The sequence below is a fragment of the Bidens hawaiensis genome, unplaced genomic scaffold, assembly GCF_021521415.1.
Source record: "Bidens hawaiensis isolate Kalapana, Puna unplaced genomic scaffold, B.hawaiensis_p1.1 tig00031492_1, whole genome shotgun sequence".
Lineage (NCBI taxonomy): Eukaryota > Viridiplantae > Streptophyta > Magnoliopsida > Asterales > Asteraceae > Bidens > Bidens hawaiensis.
In genome coordinates this window covers 1,567-24,478 of record NW_027495316.1, presented here as the reverse complement: position 1 = coordinate 24,478, position 22,912 = coordinate 1,567, and the positions used below count along the sequence as shown (strand labels likewise).

General features: G+C 34.9%; 1 protein-coding gene across 1 annotated transcript; it reads right to left on the bottom strand.

Moving 5' to 3' along the window:
- Nucleotides 1-7,377: 7,377 nt before the first annotated feature.
- On the bottom strand, nucleotides 7,378-14,020 carry LOC143582204 (bifunctional nuclease 2-like). The gene is made up of 10 exons (XM_077064824.1): nucleotides 13,715-14,020; nucleotides 12,691-12,861; nucleotides 12,570-12,619; nucleotides 12,432-12,488; nucleotides 11,506-11,571; nucleotides 11,350-11,424; nucleotides 11,131-11,249; nucleotides 10,959-11,050; nucleotides 7,569-7,624; nucleotides 7,378-7,486 (listed from the first exon to the last, which is right to left on the bottom strand). Exons 1-9 carry the CDS (start codon nucleotides 14,001-14,003, stop codon nucleotides 7,572-7,574), a joined length of 972 nt encoding a protein of 323 aa, XP_076920939.1. The 5' UTR covers nucleotides 14,004-14,020; the 3' UTR covers nucleotides 7,378-7,486; nucleotides 7,569-7,571.
- Between the last annotated feature and the right edge of the window lie 8,892 nt (nucleotides 14,021-22,912).

Genomic DNA, 22,912 nt, shown 5'->3' with positions numbered 1-22,912 from the left:
GTCCTATATCACAAAACCAAGCATATATCGTCAATAAATTCAACCTTGAAACAAAGGGTTTTGGTTAGGGTTTTAAACCTAGTTTTTGAACCGTAAAAATGCGATTTAAACCTCCTAATCCTTGTTTATGGCCAAAAAAAAGTTATTGATTCTGATTTCTAACCATGTTTAGGATCAAAATATGTTTATGGATCGTTTTTAGGGTTTTCGCACGGTTAGAATTGATTTTTGGTAATCAAGCTTTAATTTTCATGTACTAATCATGTGTAATCAAGCTTGAAATTGATCAAAAGATTGGTTTTTACCTTGTTTGTTTGCTGGAACTTTTGAAGATCAAAGCTAGCAGGTGCAAGGGCTGAAGTTCGTGAAAAATATCTTGAAAATCTATCTTATGTAGTAAGATATATCAAGATGGGACCCCCCTTGCCGCTGCCACTTGTGGGGTCCCTTTGGGCCCCACATTTGGCCTATTACCTCGTTTTCCATGCCATACCAGGTCCAAATTTATTTCAGATTCAATATTGGCAAGAAAAATACATCGGGTGCGATAAACAGCAGGAAAACGAGTGTTTTTCGGCCAAATTTTTGTAAATTTAGAAAACCATACCACTTGGTTGTGAAAATCCAAAATAGTTTCACGAATCGCTTAAAACATCTCGAATAATTTTTTTGTAAGTCTTTTTCGGCTTAATGGATGATACAATACTTGCTTTGGAACTAACTTTCGCGTTTAAAGTCATAGCGGGTAGTTAAACGAGTATCTTTTCGTTTAACTGGTTTTCGATGTACTAAAGCCATAATATCAATATGTTAGCTTCTAATATACGTATATCACTTATAGATGGCCCCCGGGATATCCAGCCATCCGGGTCATAAACAGACTCATTTGGTTATTCGTTTGTTCGATACGCAATAGACAGTTAGTTATTTATTCGATATGTAAATACTAAGGTGTGCCTGATTTTGTCAAGAATGTCATAGACTCGAGCCCGTAACTAGGTCGGGATCGCTTCCAACAAACCTTATAAGTATAAATGAGTTTTATAAACTAAGTTTTCTGATTTAGAACATGTAGATAAAGAACTAAACTAATAAAATCCGAATTAAAGTATATAAAACTTAAAACACAAACTAGAAGAAATTGAAACACCTTGATTTAAAAATCGGTTTTCTTATTTGATTAAGAGGCTTTGATTCATGCTAAACTAAGTTTTCTTATTTTGATCCAATTGATTGAATTGGGCTGAAACCATAGAATTTTCGTGTATCGTGATGGGCTATGCTTAGCTCCGTCGCATAGCGTGAGGAACCAACTTCAAAATATGTTTAGAATTTGACAACTTTGATTAAATGCAAATAATGTATCTAACTTCTACAAATAGCGTTTTTGATCGAGTTGCAACGTTACAATAACCATAAATGCATAGAAATAATTAAATACCACAAAATCGAACAAAAAATACTCGAATTTTGATTAATCATAAGATTCGAATTGTAATACGTATCGGGTACAAGACAATGAAAAATTACATAAGTTACAGCTTGGGTATTATTTTTTTATGTATATTGCTGGTATATAAATGAGTAAGCATTATAATATGAAACTTTGTTGTTTTTGGCAAAGTACTCATTTTAGAAAGTTCAGAAGTTTGGTATGTTTTTGGTTGTTAAACAACTGTGGAATTAAGATATATTTTTTTATATTAGTATGTTTAAGATATATTTTCTTAAAGACTCATTAGTCACTCATTAGCAGAACCTGTTTAACAAGAGAGATTCGAATAACGTGCATGTGGCTCTTTCCTTTACTTTGGTTGTTAAAATATATAAGTTCTTGTGTACCACACTCGATTTTTAAACTAAAAGTTACATTGGGGGACAATGTAGAGTTTATGTGTGGGGATGCGGGACAGAAAAGCTGAGTTTAAAAGAAAAAAAAGTGAAAAATGTAAAAAAATGTCTTGAATTTAAAAAATCTTTTTGCAAAACAATGAAAAATGATAGAAAAATTGGGAATTGTTTTTCAAAACTAGTATATATATAGGAGATAATAAAAACAGAAAAGCACTTAACTTGGGATGTGTCGGTATACCCAGCCGATATTGAAAGGCTTCTCAAAATGTAATAATGTACATTTAATTGAGATCATTAAGTCTTGTGCGTTCTCATCTTAGGAAAACAGAGAAAGTGAAATGTCTAATGTAATGAATGAGCACCACTGTAGGCTAAAACCTTGTAAATTTTAGGATTTGATCTCACTTAGTTGGCATAAAAGTGTGGCGCCCCATTAATCCACAAAAAAAATGAGCATTAAAAGTGAAATAATTGAGAAAGATCCAATAATTTAACGTGCTCTCTCTGGGATAGTACTTGGAGATGACATCTACGGGTGAGGATTAATGAACGTTCATGAAAAAGAACTAACAGCTTATATGCTTCTCACTAGGCTAGCAACCATGGTGAGAACATCCATGGTTGAGGTTTAACATATATTTAAATGCAAATGCTCAATCATTTGTTCATTAATTTGTCCATCTGTGAGGTTAAATCTTAACATTTACAAGTTTTTGGGTAATAGTGGTAGAATAATCGTTATGGTTTTATTTTTGCTTTGACATATATAAAACAAAGTAGGCGGACTTGTGATTCTCGGTGTGAGATCCTTAGACTGAATGTTAACTTGAACTTAAAAGATAAACATGATTAGGGGTCTGATTTATAGGCGGTTGGGTTTAAGTGGATAACAATACCCGTAATCACAATTTTTTTGTGTTATCTGTAATTAATTAGGTAACCTAAGTGTTTTGTAAAAATAATTTCTAATTCTGATTCCATTGTAAATCTTTTTCAGGATGAAAAAAGATAAGTGTGCGGATGTGATGTGTGGGTGAAAGAACGTGTTCCAATTGCTTAATATGGTGTGTTTAAATTGTTTATATGTATCGAACACGAGCATTTTGATTGCTTTTATGATTCTAGGTGATTGGAGCTTAAAGAAACTAATCTGAGGCATTTAGAATGAAGTGGAAATGGAATTAATTATATATGATGTGATAGATAATTGAAATACGAAGAAGTGGCCGAAAACGGGGAGGAAAATAGAGTTGGAATGAAGATTTTACAAAGAAAACAGTTTTCTGGTACTGTAGCAACCGCAGCTTATGGTGGCCAGCCATAGGCTACGGCCAGGTTTGACGGAAATTTTTTTTTCTTGATTTTTCTTCCATATTTAAGCCCATAAAACCTTAAAATCGATTATTCTTGATACATTTTCACTTGGGGGCGATTTTGGGAGCAACACACACCATTTTAACACCTTCCAATCACCATAATCATCCATGTTATCATCTATTCAACAATCAATGAAGCTATTCAAGATGCATACGCTAGGCTAAACCGTTCGTGACCATCTCCGGGAGTAGGGTTGTGAGTGTAAGCAAGACTTTTTTTATTCGAATCTTTGCATTGGAACTAAATTGATTAATCATTCGGTTGATTAATCTTTTATGTTTGCTTATGCATTTAATAGTTTTTCGTAATTGAATGTTTTGTGATTTTATCAGTAAATTGATTTGTGGTCATCAACTTTAGGATTTAAGTTCTTTGAGTCATTGACCCATTTATCTTTAGCCACTAAGTCACCTACATTTATCAAACCCTAAAACTGGTAATCAATTAGGTTATTATACATCTAAACCAATTGTTTGGATTAAAGTCTGTCAATCAGTAAGGTCAAATACCTAATCTTTAGATTATAGGTGTAATCAAACAATTTTTCCAAATAGGTTTAATCAATTGGTCGAGTCTACTTTATAGCCTAAAACCTGGAGTTTGGTTACCTTTCTCTAACTCTTTTACAACCAAGTCAATTTTTACTCTACTTTACATAGTTTGTCCACTTAGCATAATGATTATTAAACCATAATTTTGATTGGCACTTTACACTGATTTCATGTGGATTCGACACCTTACTTGCCTTTGTTAGTAAAGGTAATTTTATAAATGGTTTTTTATTGATCTTTCGACATCAATCATGCACCCGGGCATATTCCGCTTAAAGCCGGGGTGTTACAGATGCCAAAGCATTTGCTATGCTTGTAGTGGCTCTTCAAAACGACATCGATGTCGGATTACATCATTGTTTATCCTATAAAGAGTTGTGGGATGCACTGAAATAACAATTCGTTGGAATACCAGAAGTTTTTAAAACAACCAGGAAATCTTAACTTCATAGTATGAGCCATTTTGTCATCTGAAAGGAGAATCACTGACTTGACAATTTGAGAGATTCACTACTCTGAAAAACAATTTCATAATCATAGCTTTCAAGAGCGTCGTATTAGATAGAGTTGTATTATTAATAATTGTAATATTCTTGTATTAACCAAACTACATTAACATACTTTGGGGCGGATTCAGCATTGCATCAGGGGGTGTAGGCATCCCCTCAAATATGTAATTTCCTTTATAAGCTTCTAATTATTAGACACGGACCCAAACGCCCCATGCATAATTGTTTTAGTGCCTAAAACCAACCTGTAGACCCAAAAGACAAAGGTATATAATCACCAATCAACATTATTATAGTTTTGATTGTTTCTAGAATGTTGTCGATATGGAAATTCAAGAATTTGGTGATCGCTTTAATGAGATTAACACGGATTTACCTTAAAACATGATGGCTTTCATCTATATGATCTAATTTTCAAATTTTGATGCATCAAGGTTAATGGGATTTTGTGAGTTTTATATATGATTTTGAAAATGGGGATAAAATTGTTCTTACATCTTAACTTGGCTTGTACATTGATAATGTGCGAAAAGATGAAAGATTTGCTAATTTAAAGGTATTGTCGATCTTGCTAGAGTTATGGTGGAAACAAGGTTTATCAATTATCAAAGCTAACATTATTTTAGCGTATAACAACCACAACAGTTGAGAGATGTTTTTCAGCAATGAAGATCATAAGACAATCTGCATAATTGATCGATGTCGAAAGGTCAATCAAAAATATTTATAAAATTACCTTTACTAGCAAGGGCAAGTAAGGTGTCGAATGCACAGGGAACCAGTGGAAAATGCCAATCGAGTTTATTGTTTAATAATAATTATAGTAAATGGACAGACGATGTCAAACAGATTTAAAATTAAATTGGTTGTATAACAATTACGAAAAGGTAACCAACTCCATGTTTCAGGCTGTGAAGTAGACTCGGCCAATTGATTAAACCTATTTGGAAAATTTGTTTGATTACACCTATAATCAAAAGATGAAATATTTGACCTTACTAATTGACGGACTTCAATCCGAACAATTAGTTGTGATGAATAATAACCTAATTGTATCAGTTTTAGGGGTTCATAAATGGAGGTGATTTAATGGAGAACGATAAACGGGTCAATGACTCAAAGAACATAATCCTAAAAGTTGATGACCACAAATCAATTTATTGATAAAATCACAAACCATTTAATTGTGAAAAACTGTTGAATGCATGAACAAACATAAAAGGTTAATCAATCGAATGATTAATCAATTCTAGTTCCAAAATAAAGATTCAAATACAAAAAGTCTTGCTTACAAACACAACCCTACGCCCGGAGATGGTCACGATTGGATTAGCCTCGCATGAGCATCTTCAATAGCTCTCTTGATTCTTCAATGGATGATGGCATGGATGATTATGATGATTAGGATATGTTAGGATGGTGGAAAGAGGCTCCAAAATCGTCCAAGTATGTTACGATATAAAGCCTAGGCGGTATAGGGTTGAACCGGGCTTAAAATAGTCAACAAAAACCTAAAAATCGTGTTTTTCCGCCCAGGCCACCGTAGCCTATAGTCTCCCCACCGTAAGCTACGGTCGTTAGACACTGCTTTACGGTGACTGCCCCCTCGCATTGTTTTGCCCATAACTTTTTCGTTATAGCTCCGTTTTACGCACCGTTTCTGGCCACGTCTTCGTCTTCAAATTATCTATCATTCCATGCAATAAAATCTTCATTTCCATTCCATATCATATGTTCCAATTTAGCTCCTTTAAGCTCCGCTCACCTGTAATCATAAAACTACTCAAAGTAATCATGTTTCCGGCATATAAACACACAAAACACACGCCATGACTCATTTAAAACACGATATTTCACCCATACATCAACAATCGAATCAGTGAAGATTTCTTGAATGCTTGTGTAATTTGTAGTGTAGAAACACTTTCAACTGTTACAAAGGAAGTTGTAGTAATTGACTGTTTTCAAAAGATGAAATCACATAGAAATCATTAGTAATATGTATTTAGTTTATTATGCTACATACCACAACTACTTGGTTGGTGTACTAATTGATATGATATATATATAATTTTTTGCACGAGAACCCACTTTTAAATTGCACTTTTTTACAATCACATACCGACACATGTCCTATGCCACATTTCTTGAACAGCTATGCCCGGGAACAAATCCATTATAATATAGCGCATAATAAGTCAGCTTTATTCCAGACTTGAAACATACAAGAGTTTAAGAATGAGATAGATAGCACCGAATAGGCATCTTTATTCTGCCCCATTCATCCTCTATAACTAACCATTTAGCTCTTGTATTTAAATTAGGCATGCAAACGAACCAATTGTTCGTGAACCTTGCTAGGAAGTTCGTTTATAATCGTTTATTTAATAATGAACAAACATGAACAAAAATTTATGTCATCAAATTCAACAAACAAATATGTACATTGAACGAATATGAAAACATCTTTCGATTGTTCATTTATATTCATGAACGTTCATTTATTTTCGTACATATATGTACGCAAATATATCAACATAAACATGTTAATACTTTAAACAAATGAATATGAATAAAAGTATTTTCTCGATAACAATTCATTAAAGTATTTTTTCTGATACCAATTCATATTCATGTTCAAGTAAAGTTAAATTTAAATAAAATAAATATTCGTGTTCGATTAAAATTAAATTAAAATAACATATACAAGCAAATTTAAATAAAATAAATATTCGTGTCCGATTAAAATTAAATTAAAATAACACATACACGCCCCGTGTTCATTTGTTTCGGTTCATTAAAAGTATTTTCCCAATAACAATTAAATAAAGAAATATTCGTATTCGATTAATTAAAATTAAATAAAAGAACACACCCCATGTTCACTTGTTTCGTTTGCAGACCTAACCACCTAACTTCAGTGTTACAAATCCACACAACCCTCTTCAAAACAGTCATTGCCATCTTATTTTGATTCAACTTTTATCATTCATACATTTATACTTTATGCAACTCCTATCTCAAAAACTTATATAAAGGAAAAGGAAAAACCAATATGATGGTAGCTAAAACATGGGTAATTTGAATTCTTTCATAGGTAATATTTGAACCATACAACACATATTTACAAGCCTTGATACATGCATATTTTCTACCAAAGAAACCCATATAACAACTATGTACACGTCCTTCCTCCTGCAAAAAATACATAATCAATAACAGACTACTAAAACTGAAACATACAATTAACATAAAAATATTTAATAATAGCAGTTACCTGTTAAGCCCAGTTCCTCTTGGAGCGAAGTTGAGTGAGCTTATCCCTCCATTGTGCTATAGCATATCAAAAACAAAAATTACAAATTGAAACTTTTAGCCCGTAAATCGGGCCATCTTAGGTTGCGATATTATGTTAAATCGGCTAAATCATATATTATCTTTTACAGTAATATAATCATCTCTTTTACAGTAAATATAACCATTGATGGTAATTGTAGCACACTTAATGTATGGGGAAGGTTGGGTGTTGAAAAAATATATAATAATTGTTTTCTTATGATGATGTGGCAATGTTTTTCGGTGCTTTAGAAATTCTTGTGTGGATTTTGGGTGTTTTTTAAGAATTGTGTTTTTATAATATAACAGCTGACTAGTCATGTTTTTGGGTGCTTTTATGCTTCCTTATTATGAATGCTCTTACATATTTAAAAAATATGTACATCTTTGCCCCTCATATTTACCCATATATTTATTTTATTTTCATTCTTAATCCAGTTTCCCCTTCCCCTGCTATTAACGCTCATGACTCTTAAAAGGTAAAACATTAATTTTTTTTAATAAATTACACCATAAAAACGAGCATTTTGTTCTTTTTAATTTGAGTACAATATTACTATAGTTTTTTACTTAAAAAAACTTTTGTAAAAGCGGATTAGCGGGTTTGGTTTAAATAGTCCAACCGAGTCACGGACGCATACATTTATGAATGTCAAGTACATCAACTCTTATCCGAATACACCGACAATCGTGGGTTTATGGGTTGTAACAGGCTAATGGGTTGTATGTGGTTTTTTATGAAGTTGTAAATGTGTCCAACGGATAAAAGCTATATAAATGTGGTACCACAGGACACCCCTTTTTAACAGTTTAGCCCATTTATTTAAATGTTAAACGGGCTTATGTGTTGCAAACGAGCTGATGGGTTGGGTCTAACCAACTTGTAAACGTGTGAGACGGATAAAACCTAGAAAACCGTACGACACCAACACTAAATAACAGTTTTATGTCATTTATCTAAATGTTAGGCAGGTTTACATCTCGTAAACGGGCTGATGGGTTGTGTTACGGTTTTTAATCACGTTGTAAACATGCTATAAACAGATAAAACCTACAAAACCAAGCAACCCTAACACAACCGGTTTCAACACTTTAGCCACATTAAACGGGTTTACGTGTTGTAAACGGGCTGATAGGTTGTGTTTTAAGGATTTTAATCAAGTTGCAAACATGCTATAAACAGATAAAACTTATAATGGGAGCGACACTGACACATACGGAACACTTTATCCCATTTATCTATCTAAAAGTCAAAACGGGTTTACGAGTTGTAAGCATGTTAAAACAGGTAAAATCTATATAACTGTGTGAAGAGATAAGGTCCTAGACCCGCTCGCAAGCCTGAGTATACCACAAGATGGTCCTGGATTGCATCCGCGGATCTAACCTTATCATCACACAAGACGTCCACCCATGGAGGGGACAAACAGTACATAATGACTAGTCTTTGGGCCAACCAAAGTCCAGGATTCCTCAAAGACGACAACCAAGACAAAGGGAATCTCGACAGCATGAAGAGCCAATCACATGGCGCCATACCCTCAGGTGACAGCCATCCTTATCCACCAGCTGCCACGTCCAATCAAAAACCTCATACGTGCTCTCCCGCGAGAACAGAAGGTTCTACTGATAGTGACAGCTCGGCCAATCCTTCTCTACCTCTCGTCCAATGGTTTAAGGACCCTACTCTCCCTCCCTCCCTCCCTGGTTATTACTCACGGATAGCAAGAATACTGATTCTCACGCTGGAGGGTGGTTACGAGAAGACCACCCTATTTCCCTTATCGTAACGAGCTCACGGAATTCTGTTTTGCAGGTTGAATCGAATTAAACTTGTGTGTGATCAGATTTACCTCGACCCCGGTCAAGACTTAGGCTTTAAACCTTGACTAAACCCTTGGGTTGAACCTGTGTTTCTTCATTGTGTAACCCCAACAAACTCCGTTGAACACCACCGTCAAAACGTGTTTTACGGGCTGAGAAGTTGTCTTGCGGTTTTTAATCAAGTTATAAACATGTTAACCGGATAAAACCAATAAAACAGCATGAACCAAACACAACTCTCTTTAACACCATAATCCGTTTATCTAAACGTTAGGGGTTTACAGGTTGTAAAGGGCTGATGGATTGTGCACGGTTTTAATCAAGTTGCAAACGTGCTAAATAGATAAAACCTGTAAAACCGAGCGACCGTAATACTAGCCCATTTATGTAAACGCTAAACGGGTATAGGGTTTGTAAACGGGCTTGTGGACTGTGTTATGGTCTTTAATCAGGTTGTGAACATGGATGCAAAACTGTACGACCACAAGACAACCCGTTTAACAATTTAGCCCATTTATCTAAATGTCGAACTGGTTTTGAACAGTAAAACATATAAAATCATCCGGCATAACACTACCCGAGTAACACTTTAGCCCATTTATCCAAACCTTAGGGTTTACAGATTGTTAACATGCTGATGCGTTGTGTTAAGGTTTTTAATCGAGTTGTAAACTTAACAGATAAAACCTAGAAAACCGTGAGACCACAAGACAACCCATTTCACACTTTAGCATATCTATCTACACGTTAAACAGGTTTAAAGGTTGTAAACGAGCTGATATGTTAACAGGCTGATGCGTTGTGTTAAGGTTTTCAATCGAGTTGTAAACTTAACAGATAAAACCTAAAAAACCGTGAGACCACAAGACAACCCATTTCACACTTTAGCATATCTATCTACACGTTAAACAGGTTTAAAGGTTGTAAACGAGCTGATAGGATGTTCTAAGGGATTTTAATCAAGTTGTAAACATCTTAAACGGATAAAATAAAACCTGTAAAACCGTACGAGCCAAAACAACCCATTTGACATGTTAGCCCATATCTAAAATCAAAAGGATCTTCAACAAATAAAACCTATAAAAGCGTGCAACCATAACACAACCCGTTTTTAGCCCATTTATCTAAAAGTCAAAAAGGGCGTCAGGGCGTCAAAACGGATAAAACTGAGGGACCCCAACACAGCCTGTTACACTTTAGCCAGCTTATCTAAAAGTCAAAACGGGTCTTTTAAGAGATAAAACCGAGCGACCCCAACATAACCTGTTTTAACACTTTAGCCCTTTATCTAATCGTCAAACTGATTTCCAAACAGGCCGATAGAATGTGCTATATCTTATCGAGTCATAAACGTTATAAAACCTACAAAAACGTGTGACATCAACACAGCCTGTTAACACTTTAGCCCATTTATCTCAATGTCTAACGGGTTGTAAACGGGCAGATGGGTTATGATTTTTAGTCAAGTTGTAAACGTAACGTATTTAAGAATACGATAAAAACATACCAGCGTCTCGGTAACGTTCCTCAACCAAAGCAAGATGCATGTTCCGAACAAGATCAAACTCCTTGGTTTCAACACATGGCTGCCCACTTGGTCTGTAAATGTTACAATGAAAATAATTATACCAATTTAAGATAATAGCAATATTTTAAAAAGCAAATGTGTTTTACAATACCTGTCGAGTTCTTTAAATAACAAACCATCTGAAGAAGATCCCGGAAAAGAAGGCTTTGCAGATTCAACAATCTTCACACCATCACTATATGCCAAGAACTTGTTCACTTGTATTGGCACCTAAATGCGTTACATAACATTTATGGCATAAATATATAAAAATGAATAGAAGAAAGGTAATTAAGAATTAATGATATTATGATGTCAACATCGCACGTACATTGCACCTAACAGCAATATTGATGGCGTCTGATGGACGAAGGTCAAAGCTAATACACTCGGTTTCATCATCCCCCTGAATTCAAAACTGCCACCATTTTAGTTACGGAAAAATCTAGAAACATTTGTAAAATTGTTAATCGTTTAAAGTTCATGCCTTTGTGAGATATAACTGAGCATAATACGCTTCGTGTATTCTCTTGGTTACGCGAACAAGTTTGACCTGAAAACAATGCAACTCAAATTAATGATTATAGATTTAAAGCCATTTAAACTATTTACTCTGAAATAAATTATTTCATAACAATTTGTAAGTTAGTTTTTTGGCTTATTTAACATCTAATGAGAGTTAACATTGTGTGCATGAAACCGGTATAAGTGATCCCAAAACCGAAATAAGTGATCCCAACCTAAATAACCGATATAATCGAAAACCAACGGTTTGGTTTTATGTTTTCCAAACATACCGAAGTTCCAGTTTGTTTGATTCCTTTCGGTTTTGCATGTACCAAAAACCGAAAAGAACCGTGAAAAAACCATACCAAACGAACCCATGAATAACTCAAAACAGAATTTGAGCTTCGTTATCAGATTCATGGATTATAATTTTTATTTTTATTTTTAGTGCTTACTAAAGATTAATAAATGGTGTGGCCCAAGGTGTAAATAACCAATTAATCAGTAACAAAATGTTTTAGACCATATTTTTTTCAGAAAAAAAATTTGAAGCTCGAATAGCAAAACCGTAACTGAAGCGAACAGCTTTCAAAAACTCAAAATCCAATTTTTTGGTGTTTCATTTGATTTCAGCCCAAAACCAACCCATGCACAGGCTTAGTTGATTGTAATTATATGTTACATTTTATATTTAGTCAAATTAACTTTTCATTAGCTTTAATTTATTAACTTTCGGAAAGTGAGAAAGGACACCGATTCTAATATTTATACTTAGTTTACTCTTCAAACAATCTTTATGTTTCTGCAGTCTACTTCAGATGCTGCATTATATTAATGTTTAATTTCGGTTTCTTCATTCAGACGTTAAACACGTTAAAAAACGAAAAAGAAAGAAGAAAAACATACTTTATAGCCCATCTTATTAACCATTTTCTGCACCACTTGATACATAGTTGGCCTAGCCTGAAACACAACACAACAAATTCAAATTCTTTAGAAAAAAATGTAAAAATTTAGTTAGTCAATGGTAAGGAATCAGCATACGATTTGAACGTTTCGAATTGCTGCCAACAGCAATACACTAGGCATCTCCACTGCAAATAAAGATACAAAATAATTATATAATCATTCAGAAAAAAAATTGGATATTAAAGCATATACATACAAACAATAATTGGAAGCAGTAGCCCAGTCCCGTCTTCCATCTTCAACACAATTGCAGGATGTGGGGCATAATCAGGTATGTGCTCACCTTGAGGATTATTATGTGCACAAGTTAAATACCTACCATCCCTCATCTTAATCATGAAACCGTCCGGTCCACTCTTCACTTCAACTATGCATTAAACAAATGTAACAAAGTAGAAATAAATCAAGATTATTAAGTTATTATACTAACGTTACTTTTAGGACACAAAACACTAATGTTACACTTGCTTTATAAAGTGGTGGACCCAAAATTTTAAGTTAATTAATAGTCTCTAGAAAGATGAAAATGCACTCATGTACAAGGAACATGACTGGATTTAACAGAAACAACTAACGCCTTACAGTGGAAAGGACGTAAATTGTGAGAAAATAAGAACATGAAGGACGATCTCTGTTATTTCCTTGGTTTAAGGACGAAAAAATAAAATCAGACTACAAAAGTGAAAGGATGAAAATGCCCTTTCTTAGTTTTAGGATGAAAACTGAAAAGTGAAAATTAGACTAGAAAGGTGAACGGACGAAAATGCATTCATGTACGACACACATCGACAGGATTTAACAAAAAAACTAAAGCCGGTTGGTGGGGAAAACATAAGTTGACAAAAACATGAACACAAAGGACGATTTATGTTATTCATTAATTTAGGGACGAATAATGAAATTTAGACTAGGAACGGTTAAAGGACGAAAACACCCGAATGTACAAGGCACATGAGAGGATTTAACAGAACATAACTATGACAAATATGAACACAAAAAACGATTTTGGTTATTTTCTTGTTTTAAACACAAAAAAGTGAAATTTAGACTAGAAAGGTGAAAGGACGAAAACGCAGACTCGATTTAAACTAAACAACGGACGGCAGTTAGTGGAAACGTAACCTGTGATACAAACGTTAATGATGATTTCTGTTATTTCCTTTAAAGACGAAAAGTGCAATTTGTTCTAGATTTTTTTATTCTTACTTAAATTATCTTACCAGCTTCAACCACACTTGAATCGACATAATCCGAGTCATTCTCGTTAAAACTTTCCGCCATGCTACCATTTCCGTTTGATGACGAACTATAAGTGCAAGTAACAGTCTTTGACTTTTGTTGACCATGGGTATGAACCCGATGACTATAAACACCTCTAAATCCCCACATCCCACCTGTAAAAGCTCTAGCCTTTGTTAACGACCCGTTAACTACAGACACTCCATGAACACCTCCTCGCTTTCTATGTACATTGGGGCAAACAACTGGACCTTGTAGAGAACTCATCATTCCTGTTATTAAATATAAAATAACAAATCTTTTAAGTGGTACAAATCTTTATTTCTCATGTCACTATATAAATCAAATATAAAGAATCTAAGTGGTACAATATTTGCACTATAGATATTTATTTGTCACATGCCATTGTAGTACAATCTTGATAAGTCATGAATCAACAATTATTACAATTAAAAAAATCAGTATTCATCTTGTCTTATTTGAAAACAATCTAGTGTGGTAGGTAGGTAAATCTAATCCCTGTTTAAACTGTTATAACCTACTTGTGACAGATTTATGAAACACTAGTTGAAATAATCTTTATACTTTTGTAGCTATATTTGAGATCTAATGCTTAAAAACGCGAATATCGGTCGAGGACCGTTATTTCAGATATCGGTTATCGTGGTGGAATATCAGTTATTTTAATCTCAATCATGCAGATTTTATATATTTATATATACATGTATAAAAACATAAAAACATATATAATATTTATAGTAATATCAAAAGTGAAAACTCTATTTGAAACATGATAAGCCATGAAATCTTCCTCCAAGTCCACATTAACCAAGGCATCCGAAATATCGATTAAAAATCAGTCAGTATCGGTACTGATATTTTGCTTGCTTGGGACCGATTACCGATATTATTCGGATATAATAATATAGGGTAAAAATAGGTAGCGATAATATTAGTACCGATATTTGAACTCATATTTTGCTTAGGGACTGATAATCGATATTGACTGCATAGGTTATAATCAAAATTGCAGTTATTTATTATATTCTGATGATTTTGACCTGATTTCCTCAAAATAAAATATTCATAACTAAATAAACACTCAGAATTCAAACAAAATTTATGATCGATCAGCTTCGATTCGGTCAAATAGAGATCATCAAGAGGATAGATACAAGTAACAGTAAAAAAGTTATCAAGTAATCAAAATTGACCTGACCTAACGTTGACGAATTGAGCACCGATCGAAAAGCTCTTCAATTGAGTGATTCTTTAATGGCGATTGAAGATGAAGATAGATATTTATGGAGAGTGAGTTACGAGACAATTATTATTATTATTATTATTATTATTATTATTATTATTATTATTATTATTATTATTATTATTTGTTTTTAAAACAAAGACGAAAATGTGAGCATCAAGGGAAAGCTACATATTAACGCATAGGGAATCTAGAAAACACTAAACCAAATAATTCCAAACCCGACTCAAACCGGATTTCATAACTGTGGGTAATCATTTAGCATCCCATCCCGTCTCGGTAAGTCTCGTTTAAATATTACGAATAGTTCAAAACATTGTTAAAAAAAGTTATTAAAAATAAATGTTTGAGTGTTAATGTTTTTATTTCGTTTTTTTAAGTTTGAGATTAGGTTTTAAATAATATGATTTTAATTAATCTTGTGGCTTTATAAATATGTGTTTTTCATACCGACGTGTAATGAGTAATTAGATACTTGTAGGGGTTTGTATTCAGTATTGATCTTTGCTTTTATGATCGTTTGAGTATGCCCAATCACGTAATTGATTAGCTTTATAATACATTAATACATGATCTGTAAATTGTTTTGGAGATTTTGATTGGCCCTTTCTTAATACTTGAATGATCGGCCTAATCTGCAACATTAAACAACATTATTAGGCTTGCCATGAGCGTTAGAACTTTTATCTATATTCATAGTGACAATAACTAAGTGGTTTGACTGTTAATGAATGAGTGGTGGAGTAGTGATTTCGTATTGAATATACGAGTAAGCTAAATTATCAATTTCCTTTGAGGGAGGTATCTATTTGACGAAAACATGGGATGTTATGTTAATACATTCAGGGGCGCCTATGAGGGGAGCGGGGAAAACAACGGTCCATGACTCTCATCTAGGTAGGCACAATTTTTTTTAATATGTATGTATGTATTTGAAAAATCATATATATTCTTAACGTTTAAGCTCAATTACCTAGTTCATTTAAACTCATTTTTCATTAAACATTAAAAATTGCAGAACCCAAGTTATAATAAAATAAAACAATTTAAAATTTTAATTGTTTGAGCCCAATAAAAAAACTATTTTATTCAAGGCCTGATTTTTTTTTACAAATTCAGTCTAAATTTTTAAACGATTTTCGAAGATGCCCCTAAATACAATCCAACTATCATCAAATATTATGTTGGTGCATTTATTCAATCCCCTGATAACATCTTGAATTCCTTAGTATATTCGTAATAACATGTTTTTGAATGATTTGGACACAACCCTGTCTAATCTATACGAATTCTGTGTATATCCCATTTTCATTTTTCATATATTTTAGGGACAAGCAAAACAGGATTTGCACATTTCTATAGCCGGTGGTTCGGTTATTAAAGTAGGCCTCGTATGTGTTGGACACGTGTTTCAAATTCGCATCAATGAGGATGAACTGGATAAGGTTCCAACTCCAAAGTCTAAACAGGGAGTTATCCACTGTGAGCTAACTGCTTGATCCTTTGTGGTCCACTCATCTACAAGCCACCACTCACCATCAAAGTAATTAATAATTATTTAATTATATATTTTGTTGTTTTAAGACGAACTTCCTAAAACTATCTTTTAGATTTTTTCAAGACAAACTTAGTTTATGTTTAATATTTATAACTGATTACGCCCTTTACATTAACTAGTAGTTAGAATTTACACTTGTTTTTATGAAAATAACAATTTTACTTTCACTCTAAAAGACCAAACTTTCGTTTCTTTTCTATTCTTTTAAAATTCCCCTTACTTTTACATTTCTAATTGAAGAAGCACATAATCGAACTGGATAGTCCGAATCTACGTTTCTCCAAGTGTAAGTGTAGACCAAACTTTCGTTTCTTTTCTATTCTTTTAAAATTCCCCTTACTTTTACATTTCTAATTGAAGAAGCACATAATCGAACTGGATAGTCCGAATCTACGTTTCTCCAAGTGTAAGTGTAGTGACTGCCTGATGAGATCAGATTCCAGCTAATCCTCTGCAAAACCGAACACCGTGAGTCTCGTCACGGAAAGGACAAGATGGGGGGTGGGTCTTCCCATAACCACCATCCGGAGTGAGAATAAGCACTGTACTATGTATAATAAGTACGAGATACAAGTAAATTGCTCTGATCGTTTGAGAGTAAATGAATACCTCAAGGAGATGATTCGAGTATTTATAGCCGGGGGGTCGAGGGAAGGTGATTTGTGGAGTTGCCACTATCAAGATATTTCGTATCTACCTGAATGGACACGTGGCGCCTGTCTATAGGGCGTGACAGCCTGGCCCCGTTTGTGATGGTTACAAGGTTGTCTAGCTGTCGTCCTTTTATTGGTTGATGTCGTTATTAAGGAATGTTGGAATAATCTTCCAGAAGTAGTTTGTTACAACTGCTCTTTCATATCACGTGAGGACCTTGCACGTGTGGGGTCCTTTGTGTGGCCCGTGGGTTACTTTCGCGGATGCTCGATAGTAATCCGCGGATTATATTGGAGACCCGCCAGGTGTATTTCTTGACTCACGGGTAGTTTTACTATCCCACATCTATACTAATCATTTCTTTTAGGTGTAAACGGTTTAGAGAAACGAAATGTAAAAGAAAGAGAGAAAAACTAAAGGAAAAGATAGCAATTATAAAATTTAAGTTTTTGCCCCTTTAGGGTTAAGGCTAAAATTGTCATCTTCAAAGGAACTGAAACTTTTAAGTGCATTTAGTGTGGAGGACTTCATTTTTACCAAAAGAAATAAACATAAAGAATGTTGTATAGTGATTTTGAAAATGTAAGACGAACCTGTAATTTTATATAAACGTAAAAAATGTTTTCTTTAAGATTATCTTGATTTAAAGTATATAATCAAATACTTGTAACGATATTTGTTATAGTTTATAACTTAATTAAAGTTAACTAGTGATTTCCAAGCATGGGTTTGGTCTTCATGATTTTTTACTCGAATCTAAACGGAAAATTTCATTTAAACGTAGCATACGAAGTTGTCTTACCAATCCACAGTCATCAAAATCAAGTTCTTAAACTCACCACGTAACAACAGTGTTGTATCGGTAAAGTTCGTTACGATACGGACACTAAATTGAAAACATTAATCTGACAACACAAAATAATAGCAACACTCATATAGCTTATAATAAAAATATTAACATATTAAAGAAAACATATACAACTTATGATTAAAGCGACTGGAATTCGGTTGGTATCGGCTAGCTTTGTAACGGTGCTGACGCTAAACGTAAAAATTAAATTAGCAAACATTCGCAATACTTTTATAGCTCATGATATCAAAAAATAGTATTTAAAACAATGTTTGTTTGATCGGTAAAACCAGAAATACGGGCCAACAACTCTTTGTATAATATTCGTGTTATGTTTATGTTTATTCTTAATGTTCTAATTTATAAGCATAAATTAAGTACATCAGCACACTATATTATACATCCCGTAGTCTTGCACTAACTCTACATTCTTGATAATAAAAAAAAAGACAAAAAAAAACTAATTCTTTGTGACCATGCATCCATTCGGCTTCGGTGATTGTCGTCCCTGGGACTACATGCTATGGTGAGGGGCTTTGACGTCCTTTTACAGTGCAAGCCAACGTCACGTGGGCACTGGGGGCATCGAAACCCAGGGCATAATGTCCCTCTATGGTGAGGGAGCTTCGAAGCCCTTTAAAATATTAAATAATAATATAGTAATACTAAGATTTAAATTTAAATAAAAATAAAAACCATACAAATAAAAATAAAAAACATACAAATAAAAAATAAAAAAAAAACCATACAAATACAAAAAATAAAAATATAACTAATATTCGTCATCCTCGTTTTGCATATTTGGCCAATATCTTTACTTTTATTTTTTCCATCACTGCCCGCGTTGGAGGATCTAGATGCAATAGATCTTTTGTGAGGAGCTCGAATTCCTTTTCTCGCTTCCGTTCCAAGTGAACCTTTTGTCGTTTATTCCGCATGCATTGCCTTTCTTTCTTTGTGCATTCTCATGAGTTTTTCCTGTTTTTGTTTTTTAGCGTTGGCAATCTCGATTAGCCTGAGCTGTAAGGCCCCGTTCTCGGTAACCCTACTTCGGTGTTGGATTTACTCATAAACACAGTTCTAAAATCAGAGTTAATTTAAACTTTCGTGGAATAATTTAAAACTTCAAACATCACATTACAAACATTCATTTTTGTCTTAACATACAAATTGTCTTTCCATTAACATTAATTAAAACAGTCATGACACTTCTTCGTAGATGCCAATCTCTTCCGTCCATGCCATGTGTCCCTCTTCAAGTCAGCTGCCTTAATCTATTTACCTGAGTGCATACTAAAAGTCAGCTACGCTGAGTGAATTCTAGTTAAACATTTAACATACTATACATTCATATCTTTACTCATACGCATCCGAATATACGTATTCATACCTTATTTACTCTTACTTCTTTCATACAAACTTTATATACATGCACACCCGCTTACATACTTTCTTTCATAAGGCCTTGTAATTTACCATAGGCTATTCTATCTCTACCATCAAAGATATTATTAGGGTCTGTTCCCTTCTGTCTCAGATATTATCAGGGTTTGGTCCCTTCTGTCTCAGATATTGTCAGGGTCTGGTCCCTTCTGTCTCAGATATTTTTAGGGTCTGGTCCCTTTGTCTCCAATAACTATACCTGTCACGTCACTCGATCATCCATTCATTTTCGTTCATGCACACTTTACATATCTTCTGGTCATGTATATACGTATATATACATATTCATTCGGATAAACATTTCATAATAACATTCAATATTTAGTCATACTTATTACATATTCATTCGTATAAACATTCCATAATAACATTCAATACTTAGTCGTACATATAACATACACATATCATACACTTACCACTTAAGTTAAGTGTATTAACAACTATCACAAAGGAGTATGCACACAGCCCCAAAAACATAACAGATAAAGGGGCTAGAAACTCACCTGAAGTCGGTTTCTCTCGCCGTTAATAGTAATGCCCTTCTTTAGTTGTGCACGGCTAACTGTATAATGCATTACGAGTGTCAAATATCCATTACTACTACCTTTTATATCTAAGTCAATGACACCCTCAACTAACGGGGGTCCGGGGGCAGCGCCCCTGGTAGCGGGGTCTAGGGGCGGCAGCCCCTAGCAGGGTCCAAGGGGCAGCGCCCCTGGCTAGGGTTAAGCTACCAGGTCAGCTCAGAAAATTTTTATTTTCATTAACGGTCCTTTAACAAAAACGCATCAGAAAATTAGTTTCATGAAATTTCGCATGGGAATTTCGCTTCGCTTGAAACTGTTTTGCTTCGCATGAAACTGTTTCGCTTCGCTTGAAACTGTTTCGCTTCGCTTCGCTTGAAGCTGTTTTGCTTCGCATGAAGCTGTTTCGCTTCGCATGAAGCTGTGCGATGCGAAATTACCTTTTTCGCTTCACATGACTTATGCGATGCGAAATTATTCTTTTATTCGTTCTTACTATTTTAAAGCCATCTTCCGACACATTCTGACCCCATGCACCTGATCCTGAACCCATATCTCTCATAGTCCAAGGTCACCTTTTCATCTTAAGTGTACCCAAGAGGTTATAACTTAACAAGTTTATATTTTTCTTACATTTTACAACCCGATCTATCATTATATCTGTTTGCATGACGATTCTAACCATAAAACTTAACCATTAAACCGAAACCTACCTTTGCTTCGTGTTCAAGTTCAGATCCGGACAATACGTAGATCTGGACGATGATTCTTGTTATTTGATGATGTCTACACACGAGATTCTTCCTCTTTTTACACGGATTTGGATCCGAAATGTAGAGAGAAAGTGTGTGTGTGTGTGTGTGTGTTCTTGAGTGTGTGTGTGTGGGGTGAAAGGTAACAAAGTGGTGAAAAGGTGGAGTGGTTAGGCTTATATAGGGGGGCCATGGGCCCCACAACCCACTCACAATTCCAAATCCAAATATTATCCAAACACTTAACACACGACTAACTTAACGACACACAGTTAAATAACAAAACTTTCCGTCATTTATTATTTAACAAAAAGTTGGATGTTGCATGAGCTCCAAGTTGTCAAAACGCGAGCTCACTTCGGAACTCATAGAGGATGTGGTTCTGGACGAAGATCCTCCACCTCTAGCCACCGCCTTGGGTTTGGGTTTGGGGTACTTGCGAATAAGTATACGGCATTGGCGATCGAAAGAACATATTGGGGTTAAACGGTTGCTTGGGTGGAGGAATCATCGGTCGTTATTGGTTTGCATAAAACGGGATGTTAAGGTCGACGTTATTTGCGAGCAAACCAGGCCACTATATACAACTCGGATCCCACGAGTTTGGCTTTGGGTTCGGGTTTGAGCTCGAGTTCGTGTTCGGGTTCGGGTTCGGGTTCGAGTTAGGATTCATGGTTAATTTTTTTTTAGTGTGAAAATGGTTATAATTTGGTGTGAAAATGAAAGTTGTTTGAGTAAAATTGAGAAAATGGTTGAATTTATAGAGAAATGGTTAATTATTATAATTTATTTTTTTAACGGTTATATTTTTGCTCGTTAGGGTGCCCCCCCTCCACATTCCATTTGTGCCAGTCGTCCAGACGGCGCCCTCCCTCTCTGCGCCCGTCTCCACCGCACCCCCGGCGGTGTTCCCATTCCATCGGCGCCCTTTCTTCCCCTCCATCGCGCCCATAGCAACCAGTCTAATTAAATTAGCTTCCATAATCGTTACAAGACCAACAATTTGTTCTTGAAACACACCCTACACTTAGAGCATGTTTGGGATTGAGTTTGAAAAATGTTTAGTTTTCAAAAATCCAATAAATTAAAGTATGTTTGGCAACCACAAAATTTTTTCTCATTTTAGTCTTTTGAAAGGGTTAAAAAGAAGTTTTCTGAAGGGTCCTACTAAGGACACCCACCACACCCACCCAATACACCGCGTATAGGGCTATACGCGGCGTACTATGGTACGATTTGACATCCTAGCCTGCAAAAGCTGGGCTCGGTTGTCATATTGTACCCTAATACGCCGCATATAGCCCTATACGCGGCGTATTGGGTTTTTTATATTATTGGAGCCCGGCTTCCTCCCCTCCCTCTCCATCCTTTCTCTTTTTTTTTTTACCTCACTCTCACTATCTTCATTCAACCAACAACACAACAACACAATTATTGGTATATGTAAATGTCGTGGTTCAGCCATTTATTTCCGGAGTCGAACGAGGAGGAGCCGAGTTACACCGGAGTTGGAAGAGGAGGAACCGGGTACGCCGGAGTCGGACGAGGAGGAGCCGGGGTACGCCGGAGTCGGACGAGGAGGAGCCGGGGTACGCCGGAGTCGGACGAGGAGGAGCCGGGGTAACGATCAGTCATACTTGAACCAGGTTTCGTTTTATCTTTATTTAGTATGAAGTCGGTAGTTGTACATGTTAGGACAGAGATTTGGTGATTGGTTTAGTTTTGTTATGTGAGATCAAGAGAGACGGTTTATGCTTTATAGGGACTTTTGAAAAACTAAACTATATTTAATTGTAATTTGGGTTCCGTTATGATAACAATTTGAAATTTGTCTAGAACCCGATCGTTATACTACACCATGCCTACTATATAGACACCACCTATATGAGCCTGAACTGTTTTACGGTAATCCTAGTTCGCCGGGCCTCCCAAATTTAAACCAGGTTTCCCGTACTATTACCGTTATTGTTAAATTTTTTATTATATTATTACTATTAAAATATTAATCTAACTAATATATTAAAACAAAACAATTTTGTCCACATGGCATCATTCTAGGGTGTCCACCTAGATGCCAACTTGATGCCATGTCACACATTACATTTCTTATTAATGCCTAATCACCCTCTACATA